The sequence below is a fragment of the Amphiura filiformis genome, chromosome 16 (assembly GCF_039555335.1).
Source record: "Amphiura filiformis chromosome 16, Afil_fr2py, whole genome shotgun sequence".
NCBI lineage: Eukaryota > Metazoa > Echinodermata > Ophiuroidea > Amphilepidida > Amphiuridae > Amphiura > Amphiura filiformis.
In genome coordinates this window covers 63,732,592-63,746,669 of record NC_092643.1, presented here as the reverse complement: position 1 = coordinate 63,746,669, position 14,078 = coordinate 63,732,592, and the positions used below count along the sequence as shown (strand labels likewise).

At 34.4% G+C, this 14,078-nt stretch overlaps 1 protein-coding gene across 2 annotated transcripts in view; it reads left to right on the top strand.

The window, feature by feature from the left end:
* LOC140136335 (uncharacterized protein KIAA0513-like) overlaps positions 1 to 4,973 on the top strand; it is a 132,784-nt gene extending 127,811 nt beyond the window's left edge. For both annotated transcript variants that reach the window (XM_072158061.1, XM_072158062.1), the window contains one exon: positions 877 to 4,973. In XM_072158061.1, coding sequence (XP_072014162.1) covers positions 877 to 1,142 — 266 coding nt within the window. In that variant the 3' untranslated portion in view covers positions 1,143 to 4,973. The remainder of the gene's footprint in view (positions 1 to 876) is intronic.
* Positions 4,974 to 14,078: the final 9,105 nt, after the last annotated feature.

Genomic DNA, 14,078 nt, shown 5'->3' with positions numbered 1-14,078 from the left:
CGAGTGGTGGCTAAACACATGGTGTGCATTTGTATTACTGAATGTATGAACTGTGGGCACATCACTATTCTTCTTACGTCTTGATGTATAAACTGTGTGCATATCGCTAATTGTCTTAGATCTTGTTCGTCTTGTTTGTTCATCCTAGCTGTGTGAAGCTGCACCAATATTCATGATAATAATACAATCGACGAGCTAATACACGCATTGTGGGCACTGGAATGAAATAGCAATTTTTGTCGTTTTACCTCATTTTTTTGCCTCAAAATTAAAAGGGGACAATGTGATCAGTGAAAACTAACATTTTAATAGGAATCTATTCTTTATGCAAATCACACATTATGATTTAACATGATGGAACTTGGGTTAACTCTGGATATGATGGTGGCATTTCTGGATAAACAGAATATGAAACCTGAGCCCAGGTACATGCATGTATACCGTAGAATTCCGTCTAGAAGCATATATGCCTCTAAACGAGGGGTTTTTTTAACGAAAGATATGAAAGGCCAATACCCTTCTCAAAAACATTGCAATAGATTGGTCTTACAAATATACATGTTTGTACAGCTGCCTTTATCAGTAATATAGTTGTTCAAACTCCAAATAACGTTTTTGTTGAGAGTGTCTGCCTCTTGTCTCTTGTGTCAAAAAAACCTCGTTTAGAGGCATATATATGCTTGTAGATGGAATTTTACGGTAAACTTTGTTCAACAATACCTTAACATGATGGAACTTTAATTAATTCTGGATATGGTGGTGGCATTTCTGGATTTGAGGAAACTTGAGCCCAGGTTGGTAATAAGGGCTCTATAGGTATATACTTTGTATGCAGGACTTATGTAATTTGTTGATATCTTTTTGACCTGTATACAGATCAAACAGAATTACTCCATGGCAATGTAGTGCAATACTTCAGGGAAAAGAGATTCCAAGAGCAAAACCAGAAACTGCAAGAGCAGCAGAGAAAACGCAACCAAATACAGCGTCCTCAAAGTTTGCAGAAGAATCAGACGCAAAATCGCAGCAGGTACCCACAGCAGAATCAACAGCTGCAGCAACAGCAACAAAACGAGAATCCAGTGCAAAAGTTTGGGCGGTTCATGAAGTTCCAATTGAATGCATTGTCTTCGACGAGATAGATATTTATGTAGCTTCTGGGTTTTTTTGTGTGTTTATAGAAATGGTACTTTATAGTAGCGTGGAACTATGTATTGTGTAGTCCCCAAATTGGAAGCTATAAGTCAAAGTACATTGACGACACAAGCTATTTTGAAGATACATTTTTAGTATTTCTCTTTGCCAATCAGGAAAATATGTTTTGACCCACCTAAGCAACTCATCACAGCAGTGTGACAATTGGGAAGAAAGTGAATTATATTTAGTGTAGTGTGTGTTACGTCACTCATACATCACAAGTAATATCTGCTATGTAATCATGGTAATTAGGGAACAACCAAAAGATTGATGGTGTCCTATAAACTAATCTAGTTTCATTACAAGTCTGACCCGCTTCCTCCCTGCCTGTACCTTATCATAAAATGTTGAAAATGCAGCATTATTTTGTGTCTATTTTTACCCTTTTGTACAAATGTAATCACATTTTTTGACCTCATCGATCTCTTGGACCGTTCCCTTAGCAAGGAAGTTGTAATTGCAGAAAACACAAAACTGTACTTCTACTTGAGCATAGATGGAATGGCAGTCGGACATCTTGATGGTTTTAAACTTGTCTGAATAGATAGATCAATATCCAAAGTGGCAACAAAACCAATCATGTTGTGATCATATAATAACATACCTTTACTACATTGTAAGGTCAGGCATGTGGCCTACTTTCATGAGGATAATGCTGCCAATTCTGACGTGAGCAAGGAGTTTAAATGGAGGATGCGTACGCTGCCATATTTGCATCCATCTTACCCATGATGGGGAAATGCTGCACAAAAAAGGGGACAAACACTGAATGGGCTATTCCAGTTGAAATCCATACACCCCCTTAATCTTCCACACAGATAGTGTAATTTTTAGATGTGGTTATACCTGAATGAGTTGCCCCATTCAAAATCTACACCGCCTATGTGGGAGTTTAAGGTAATGTCTTCCATAGGGGGTGTATGGATTTCAACTAGAATAGCCCAAAACCAGTGTGGACATTTGCAGCCTGTCCTCTTCGCTGAGTGACCTGGGACCAAATTCTCATAACAGTATCCTAAGTTATATCTTAGAGAATGTATATTGCTGTGTATCACACCCCATTGTTTTGTGGCTACATTGTCGTTGTGTTGAATACTGTATACCCATGACCAAGGCCACTAAGCAGATGCAAATAAAAGATTAAGACAGCTACCAAGGTGTCACAGATTTACATGGATTTAGAGCATCTAGTATTACCCAATGGCAAAGTAGCCAGATGGAGAGAGAGAGAGAGGTTGATGCAACCTGTTTAACATAATTATATTTTGGGATTTTGTTATGAGACCATGCCCCTGTTTGTTATATACATACTCCACAACTTTTTGTAAAGGGGACAATGTTCTTGGATATCCAACTACTAGAATCTCCTTGGTCAACATGGTTTTACTACATGCTTGACGGAATGAATATATTAGGAATGAAATGCTGATAACACACTACTTACTGTACACACATGCTGTCAACATGGAAAATATGCTATTTTGGTGTACAACAATAGAAAATGTCAGCTTTGTCATTGCATTCTGTGAAATCCACATTCTTTCTTTAATTTCCTTGGCATAGAGTCAAATTTCTGTTTTCTATATGTTTCTATGCAGAGTACATAGATACAACATGACATTGTCTAGACATAATTCTATTGACATGTGTTCTTTAAGATGAAGATAACACTAAGAGAGTATATGAAGCAAGGCAAATGATTTTGTTAGCTTAAGTGGCTACTAGATTACAGACGACCTAAACTTCAAAAGTCTATTATGCTTAAAAGAGAACTTTGCAAAGAGAAAGTTTCTAGCAAGCCCATACGTAGCCAGCGGGTGCAACACACCTTGAAATCAACAAAAAGGTTCACTTTTCAGGGTTCAATTTTAACAATGTACCCATGCAAGAAGGTCCACATTAGAAATCAATTCACAAAGGGAACACTTTTTATGTCAAGCTGTTCAAAATACTATTGTTGTTCTACTGTTATGTTCAACCATATCATTTTTACAGTGTTTGTTTCTTTAGTTTGCATAGAGCTTGTCAATCGTAGAATGTTTTAAGTTTTATTTTTATTTTCCACTTTTGTGACATATTTTGTTAATTAAAACAAATGTAATGACAATGCAATTTATCAGTGAGAACTATCATGAGATTCATGTTTATAGCTAAAATAATTTTACGCAGTGATAATTTCTAATTTAGTATATTACAGTATCATTCCTCAGTTATAGACATATTCACAAGAAAATACATATATTTATTTGTTTCTTTCACAAGTTCTGAAGTATGCATATTTTAAACTGCAAGTATTATGTTTTAAACAATATGCAGGCTAGAAATGACATAGAGGTTTTATTTGTAAAATTACCAGCCTCTGATATTTGTGTATACTTGTAAAACAGTTAGTAAATCTTTCAAACATTATGGTTTTTTCCTGTCTTTTTGTTGCTATATATATGCCGTAAATAATAGGGTGATTCCATTTGAAATCCATTCACCCCTATGTACGACGACATGACTTTAATCTCTCACACTCCCAGGGAGTGTGAATTTCAAATGGGTTTACCTGAATGGGAGACTCCATTTGAAATTCACACCCCCTGTGTGGGCTATTAAGGTCATGTCTTTGATATAGTGTATGGATTTCAACTGGAATAGCCCATTATGATATTTGACCTATTAGTACCCTGTGTGCTTAGCAAAGTCATTTGATTAATTAAGGGGGCGATTATGGTCTATGTTCTAAAAGTCAAAATTGACAATTACCATGCAAAATATTGTAATTAATAATAATAGAAATAAGAACTAAACAAATCGTTTGGTGTATTTAATACTAACGGGTCAGCACAATACGGTAAAATCCATAGTGACTAATGGATTTTACCGTATTGTGCTGATCTGTTAGTATTAAATACACAGATGGGTACCAATCAATTTGATACATCCTGTAGGGAGTGTGAATTTCAAATGGGGTTACCTGAATGGTGGACTCAATTTGAAATCTATACTCCTGTGATACAAGCGACATTTTTTTGCCCAAACATATTATATATCTTTGGGAGAGCAAATTATTTTGAGAAAAGCACAAAAAAATGCATAGAAAGTGTGGCAGCAAACATCTAAATGGAAGAATGAATCTCACTCACAATTTCATGATGAAAAATTGAAAAAAAGTATAAGTTGACATTGAGAGAATAAAAATATTGTTTTTAGTGATATCATTTTATTTTAATATTAGTTAGCCCAAAGGCTGGGATTTTGTTATGCAAAAAGTAATGATATCACCAAATTCTATGTGAAAATAAATCCATGACAAAGGCTAAGCTATTACCTATATATGACCATCCATGGTAAACCAGGTGTAAAGGTGCAATTTTCAATTTTTAGAGTTTGAATTAGTAACAATTAACAAAATATAAGCTTTAAAATGATGTACCATATGTGATAATTGCTTGGTAAGTAGTCACTCTTAGTATAAAACGTTACTTGTTTCATAATTCACTTCAAGGTGCTCATGACCAAGGCGCAGCTATTTTCATTTTAAAAAATGGCAAATTACGCTTGAAAAAAAAGCAAATTTCAGGAGGATATACATTATCTATAATCCAAAGCAGTCATTTATTTTGCATGAGTTAAGGGCTGGGGTATGAACGTTTGGACAGTATTTATTTTGGGACATTAGAGCACATCAGACATATCGAATTACATTCTGAATACGAAGAATGTCATTCTGATATCAAATAATTTTGGTTTTTTTGAAATTCGCAATTTAATACACATTTTATGGCAAATCATTAAAAATTGATATTTTTGATATTTAACAGTACTGAAGTAAACTTTATAAATCTGATGATTTATACTTAGCGATGTATGTAGGTGGGATGAAATGCGACGATCAATTGAAAATTTTGACCTTTTCGTATTGAAGATATGGATTTTTTCCCAAAACACCAAAAAAAATTAGGTCTTTTTGCGAAAAAAATCTATATCTTCGATATGAAAGGTCAAAATTTTCAATTGACCATCGGCTTTTCCTCCCTGCTACATACACTTTAAGAATATATCATTAAATTTATATAATTTACTTCGAGGGCTGTTATATATCAAAAATTTGAAAAATATCAAATTTTTATAACTTGTCATAAAATTTGTATTATATTGTGATTTTCAAAAATGAAAATTATTTGATATCAGAAAAAAGACATGCTTCAGATTCAGAATGCAATTCGATAGGTCTGAGGTGCTCTCATGTCCCACAAAAAATACTGTCGAAACGCAATAAACGCCATTTTAGATCCCTTAAACAATTGAAAGTAAGTGGTAAAACCATATATTTTACTGAAAGTTTGCATGAAGTAAGTGACTTTTGCAGGAAAAAATCTAATTATATGGAGAAAGGAAACTTCACTATTGGTGCCATGAATAATGTTGGGCCCTACTCAATGTGCTCACTGCTCATGATACTGTCTACATGGTGTATAGGAATATATTGGCTATTCCAGTTGAGATCTGTGCCCCCTATGGAAGATGTGACCTTAATCTCCCACATAGGGAGTGTGAATTTCAAATGGAGTCACCCATTCAGGTAACCCTATTTGAAATTCACACTCCCACCTGTATGTATGAGATGAATGCCATATCTTCCATAGGGGGCGTTTGGATTTCAATTTGAATAGCCCATTTCTGAGTTACATTGCATACTTTCAGATGAGAAGACATGTAATAGTATTCCTTCATAAGTCTGCAGACTGGAAGCATACATGTTTAGATTTTCTTTCTGATGGTATTATGTATTATTACTATTATTATTATTATTATTGGTATTATTACCAAAATTTGGTAAATGCTTGTATTCAATTGACAAAAAAACTCTTTATTAAATTGTCAACTCTTTTGCATGCACATTTAGTTTATGTAATTTCAATAAGCATTCCATGCATTTTGCTAACTCATTTGTGTAGGAAAAAATATTAAGTACTTCATATCAAAATACCCCGTTTATGAAAGTGGTCTCATTATAATGTAGCAAACTTAGATATATAGAAAGTTATGTATGGAGTCAGTTATGTAGCAAGGTTTTCATGTAGCAATATTTGCCATAACTTGCTACATAGTAAACTTAATTACATATAGTCAGCAATGTGCAGACATATTTAGTACTATTTGAAATTAGCAAAGATGTATAATTGAAAATTACTTATTTTTAGATGTAGACCCTGACTATTGTTCAGATACAGCAAGGTTTCATTTTAATTCATAACTATAACTACAGTAAATTTTTTATTACTTTTGTGGTCCTGGTACGCGCTGGTGATCGCGTAGAAGTGGCAAGGTCTCCTCCCCTTCTACGTGCCAAACGACCTATGGGTCTATCAGCTTGTTGTCAAGACCGTTGATCAGCCAATCAGTGTTTACGCTTGTGTATGCTAGGTGCACAGCACAGACCACGGAAATAATAAAAAATTAACTTTATACTAGTACAATTTGGACTTATGTTTAGATTTGGTATTTATTGCCAGTATTGCAACTGTGTCATTGTGACAAAAAATGGAAAAAAAGGTATTAATTCCAAGATTCTATTCTTCTTATTATCATATTAATTCTGTATTATTATGGCGACTGTATAGATTATTTATTATCATATATATATATATATATTAAGATATTTTAAACCATTTGTGTTCTGATGCCATTGTGTATATTTTTTGAAATAGCTAAGAGTAAAGAGTGTGAGAGGATGGATATCATTGTTAGAAAACATCATTCCATTGCAACTGAATATGACTTTGTCTTGAAGGGATAAATATAAGACCCTAGATTTAAGTATTGGAAGAAAGATTACCTTTATTCTAAATAATTAGCTGTACGGGATCATAGCACTGATGCAACAAATGCTTTCAAAGATGTTTGTGGAACATTAATTTTTGTGCATTTCACCATCAACAAAGCTACACAAATATAAGCACACACAAATATGCCCTTTTACGTATAGGTTTATGTAAGTAATTGCACATTTTAGAACAAGCAAAGTAGTCACAAATCGGCAAAGCGTGAAAAATGACCACTTTTACAGTATTTTGGTGTCGGGAACATTTTCTGTAAGCATCAAGTATACCGTTTCTGCATTAGACATACAGTGTCTATGTCAGAGATACTGGTGCAACATCTGAGATACCATTTTGACATCTTTGGTGCAGTGTAGACAAGTGCACCCATAATGTGTACTGACGTCACTGCCTCACCAAGGTGAAAAATGGTATAGGAGACAGAGATTATCTTCATAAGAGATATTAGCCATTATACATTTATACAAGTTTTATTGAAAGCAGCTAGGCTTGTGAATGTTCATGTACTATTAACATAGAATATGGTCTGGTCATTGGTATATTTCATTATTTGATATTAAATACCAAACAAAAATTAAAAGATGAGTGACAAATTTGGACTTATGTTTGAAGAAAGTGAATAATTAAGTCTTTTTTTTGTGCTGGAGAAAATAAAACATTTTGAAAATCTAAGCACAAAGTCAAGCTTTTAATGTATTTGAGAGACAGTTTAGTCACAAGTGAATGGTTGACTTCTCCGCATTTCATTGGTTGCATGCCAGGGGTTATAAGTGCTTAATGCATAGTGACAACAAAGCAATTACAACCTTCTTACAATGTACAGCATCTATTTGTACTTGTTGAATTTACATTGGTTGCACTCTTACAGGTGTTAGGTTAGCTATGGACCATTATAACTTGAAGTTTGGCATTCTTAATTGCTATCAGCCAGTGGGGCTTAAAAACAAATGGTGCAAATCTAGAAGCATGCTTTTCCAGATAAAGAAATTGAGTGCATCAGGGCATGATCTTTAATGGCCCATTACAATTGACATTTGAATACTTAGGACTATATGATCAAGGGACAGAACGTGTCAATATAAATGTATGGTACAATCAGTGGGGGTACCAGGATTCCACAGGGGGTAATGGGGATTTTTAAGGGAATTTTGATTCTGGGCAGGGGTGTCAACATGTGCACCCCCCTTTTTTTTTTTGCCAAAATGAGACATTTTTGTTCTTTTCAGCCAATTTGTGGCAGTTTATGCCAAATGCCCCCCTACTTTTCAAGATGGGATGATGCCACTGGCAAAACCCAAGGTAGAGGGGAAATTCCCATGACTCTACCTTGTGGTGTTGCCAATGTTTACTGTTTTGAATACATGATCAAATGTGGTACAAATTTATTACAATGACCTGTTATATGATATCAACACAATTACATGTAATTCTTATATGGATATATTACATGTTTGCAAATTACAAGCGGATTCATGTACCTGGAAGTAAGCTGCAGTGTAGAAAATGGAACTCAAAATGATATATTGTGATTCAACTCAGTAAATTTGATGCAATACTGTGATACAATTAATTGTTACTATTGTTGATTGTAGTAGTAAGGGGGTCTCTTGGTACACTGGTCTAGAAACCAAGCTTGTTAAAAAAAACAGCTTTGGTCCCTCGCAAAAATGGGGTATCAAAATCACAACAATCTCCTGAGGTCTTGTATAGGGTTTCTGCAATTGCCATTATGTATTTTTTTTATTGGAAGGGATGGTGATCCTTGCTATTAATCATGGTTTTACATTGGGCAGCTATGTAGCTCTATGTGACACTGCAAAGTCTCAAGTGGGGTATCTTTTTAAGCAGAAGTGGCCTCGGATGGTAGGGTATTATTTTATCCATGTTTGGATATGGGGTCACTCTTGGAACTGGCTTGGTTACTCCTGTACAAGAGACACCCCCTGCCATACACAATTATAGGTTGATGAACAGACCTGAGTGTAATGTTGCAGTGCAGTGTGCAACTCAATAATAATAATATGTTGTGATTTAAGGGTAGACGAGGTATCGTTGGTCGAAGCAACAGAAAAAGCGATTTTCATTATCTAAATCAATATATTATTGAAAAATAACACTTTGATCTTTTGCAAAAGTTCATTCTACAAATCATATACTTTGAAAACGTGCTTAATTTACTGCTGCTAATGAGTTATCTACCTTTTACAAAAGTGTTGTTTCAGCCCTTTTTACAACATAACTCAAGAACCACAGGACCTACAAAAGTTTATCTATGATATTTAGATTCTTCTACAAGCTCGCTATGAATTGAGGAATGCAATTTTTGCCAAAGCTCACTACCATTCGCAAGATGCTGTGAACTACCAAATCGCAAGAGTTTAAAGTTGTTGCTAACCTTAACTTGTTAATTTGTGCAATACTGTGATACAAAGGGAATGCACTTCATACTGGTTTGATAAAGCACGCTAGCAAGTGATATTGTGTGCTAATGGGCTATTTCAGTTAAAATCCGCACTCTCCCTGTGGAAGATTTTGGAAATATCTTCCACAGGGCAGTATGAATTTCAACCTGAATCTTCCACAGAGGAAGTGTGAGTTTCAAATAGAGTTGGTTAATGTGCTAATACTATTTGAAATTCATACTCCCCTGTGGAAGATGTTTCAGAATCTTCTACAGGGGAGTGTGGATTATAAGTGGACCAGCCCATTTGTTTGATTTGGGCTTTATTTAACAATTTGAGGTACATATTTTTTAGCCTTTGTGTGTTACAATCCAATATATTGGATTTCTCACATAACGTTAATCACGAGGCTGATATAAAATTGGATCGGTTGAGCCCATATTTATTGGTCGAGCTATGAGTTTGAAAATATTGGACGAGACGTAGTCGAGTCCAATATTTTACAACTCATAGCGAGACCAATAAATATTGGGCGTAAAGCATCAATTTTATCATTATTATGTTTTGGATCCAATATTATCACAACTTGGATCCATCAAAACATAATAGTGCATGTATTTGGACTTGGTGGAGTTAAGGTTCTAAGTAAGTGTGTACTGAAAACCGGATATACTCAATGTCCGTGATGGAACTGTTGTGAATTACTTGTAATTGAGATACATAAGCAATACTACTTAATGTGAAAAAATAAAAACTTAGATTTAATAATTATACATTTTCCACACATGTAGACTGTATAAATCAAAACTTATTATGTATGTATTTATGTTATGTGGTAGGTATGTATTTTTTTATTTTTTTTTTAAAAAAAATATTTAAAAAAAAATGATTTGAAATTTCTGAATTGCATGGTCTGGTCAACATGTCACTGTATTATACATTCCCCCTGGAACAACCTTCACACTTTTTAGCTGTAACCAAAGATTTAGCCCCTGTAGTACATGATTGGACATATTTAAAATGGTATTAAACAGTATGACCTTTGACCTATAATCATACCAAATTTTGTGATATTCCTTAATTTCAATAATTACCAAAACTGTTGACAATTTCAACCTTGTTGTATGTACAAATTGTGTCTTTTGTTATTCATTATTTAAAACTGTAGAAGAATAATCAAATTCCATGTCAAAGAATACAGGGATGAGCTGACAGGGTAGGATTGACTTAGACATGGATCAATGTTTCAGAAAAATTATGCACCCTAAAAGGAGCATAATTTGACCATGATTGAGTAAAAATTACCCTTTGAAAATGGTTAAGGGTTAAGAAGTTCAGACAGCACACCCTGTCAAAAAAAGTTGAATATTTGTATCCAGAGACGATTTCTTACCCTTCCCAGAACCCTTTGCAACATGATACTCCCAATAACTCTCCCATTACATTTGTACATGTTCCCTTGTTTTCATTTTGAGAACAGACTGGCTAAACATGGGTCGATTGTCAAGAAATGAACATATTTTGGATGTGCTGTGTTCATCAAGGTACATTTCATCACTATCGACCCATGTTGCACAAGATAGCAAATCAGTACAGAAAATTGAAATGGGAGAAATGCATTATGGGAATTGTATGATATTGTTTCTGATTTGTATCGTTAAGTTAAGGAAACAAAGAATCTTTCCCTTTTTATATTTCAATTTTCTGAGTAAGGTATTTGGAAGTAAATATTCCTATTCTGGTTGGCATAATCTGACAAGTCCTAAAATGTTATGGAAGAAATTTATTGAGATATTTTTACAAAAATTTTGGTTGATACACAATGGAAACGCAAAAAACAACAACTTATTTTTCTTCCATAATTTCACAAACAACCTCATATTAGTCAAAACATTCTTCCAAAGGCCTCAAATATTTTCCCCACTGGGAAGTGCTGGCCAGTTTAAACTTTGAATTGTAGAGTCAGTTCTAGTATTAATTTTGATAATACATGTTATATGTTAACAGTGTGGAATTATTTATCTATCCATGTTCCCATTTGATAGAGTTGGTTTTGCCTACAGAGTTGACCCCATAACAGCTGCCTGAATTCCAGTTTGCTGGGTATAGTACTACTGACTCACTCCTGGGGAGGGTATAATTCCATGTTAACATGCAGAGACATACCACCCAAATGGGTCGGTTTTTCACAACAAATATTATACATGTGGATAGGTTTTTCACAGAAAATCCTTAGACATGGTTCCATGTTTGGAAAATAGCACTTTTTTAAACATGGGCCCAACCCCATTTGAAATTCACACTCCATGTGTGGAACATATCTTCCATAAGGCGTGTATGGATTTCAACTGTAATCACCCATGCTTACAACAAGTTAGTGGAAAAGGAGATTTGTGAAATTTACAAATATGAATTATAGATGTTCAAACAGTTTAAGTGTATAAGACCATGATCATTATTAAAGCAGTTTTTTTTATTTTTAGATGTCTAACAAATATGTGCTTTTTAGTGATATCGTTAGGAGTTTGGCAGAATGCCAAGTAGTGATTAGCTCTTTCATGTTATGCATGAATTAGTCTTTCATGTTATGCATGAATTAGTCTTTCATGTTATGCATGAATTAGTCTTTCATGTTATGCATGAATTAGTCTTTCATGTTATGCATGAATTCTCTTGAATTTGATGGCAAGGGATCAATGATGGAGACCCAGAGGGCAGTATATCAATTTATGATTCAGTGTGAAAGCGAGTGAAAAGGGTGGTATACAGGGCTTGTTAATGGTGCAGTTCTGTGCCAGCTGATCTATAATTCTGCCAAACTCACAATGATAATATGCAACTTGTACTGTTTGCAAGGGACATTCATAGATTTTGTGGGGTGTCTAAATATCCTATAATGTCACAAGAACATCATGTGGTACATACCCATTTCACATTTGTTTCATTATTTAATATGACTGTAGTTTGATCAGCTTGTAATTGGCCAGGCCTTATAACATTGCGGATTAATATCAATGTATTTTATTTGGAGAACTGTCTTGTGACATCTCACTAGAAATGTCATGAATTATTAATTGAAGTCCTATACTTTCTTTACCATGCAAAATATAGACCCTTAACGTCTGTCAACTTATCTGCGCAATGGTGAAAGCTTAACAATTCTCACTGCTTGTGAACTGATCAAACTTTAGGGAGTAACACTGAATTAAGAATTGTAGAACACCCCTTGAATGAAACTCATACCTTTGGTTGGTTGTTAGTGTAAAATCAAATCCTGTTTGAACATCTTTAATTAGGACAAAATTATCAGTGGCAAAATCACCTTAATTAGCTTGATTCAACTATGCAAATGAGTATGACTTAAAGGCCACCCTATTTTAAAATACCATTTTGCATGCCATGTGTTCTTTATTTTAGTCTACACATTACTGTTATTTATCAAATACATATTATGTATAACTATGTAAAGATACAAAGCAGAAGTAATAATAAAATACTAGAGACTATTAGTATATGAACTTGTTGTTATGTGATGTGTGTTCTTGTAGTTCAGTGGCTGAAAAAGTAAGGAATTGAATCAGTCTAAAACAGTACCAAATTTGGAAGATTACACAACAATACCCTCCTACGGAGGGCAATGGCTGCACTGGGTTAATATTACACAATACCAGCAAATTCACAAGCACAGCCAAGGTGTGTATAATGTATCCAGTACACACACCCTATCCTTATCCACCCTTATCCTAACTTAATTATCATCATAGATTAATAAACACAGATTGGAATTTTTCATGCCTGTGCCCTGTAAGCATACTCAAATTCAGCTGATGCCGGTACAGCGTTCAGATCTGGCGACATCGCTCATCTTGGGCGCAAAGTTTCTTATGTGTATGCTCACGCTATTTGCGCTATTTTTGAGTTTGTTCACACGGTACCTGCGCTATTTTTTAGTTTGTTCACACGGTACCCGTCGATCCCCATCAGCATGATTCCACGGTATGACATTCATGATATGAAGTTACTCCGATTTCGGAGTGTCTGCACCAGTTGCAGAACTTTTTAGTTAATTTCAATGAATATGGTCAAAATGTATCCAAAAGCAAGCAAGTCCTCTCTAGTCATTTATGTGGATCAAACCTATTTTAGCCATTGAAATAAGATTTCGTGGTGTGTATTATAGTTTCGCATTAAAATGCTGCTGCTGCACAGCCAAGGTCAAAGGTAGTACTTTCCATATTTGGCAGTGATCTAGGACTGTTTAATAGATGGGATAAAAACATTTTCTGTACCTTTAATCAAAGATGACTGACAGTAAAGTGTTCAAATAAAACCATAAATGTGACCCATTCTGACAAAACCAGGAACAAGTTGCATTTTTGATATTTCATGATTTGAATAAAAATAAGCTTGAAAATGATACCAAAATTATATACATAGCATTAATACATAGCAAGATATGGGTAATTTTGTAAATTAATGATACCTTGATATCTTTGCCAAATTGTGTTTCTGAGTAATAGACCAATTAGTTTTCTGCCAAACATGGGATGGAATAGGGATTATCAGAGTTCAACTGTTAATAAGTACTTTCAAGGATTTGAAAGTCCCACAAATACCATAAAATTAAGAATTCCAAAATTTGATTTTT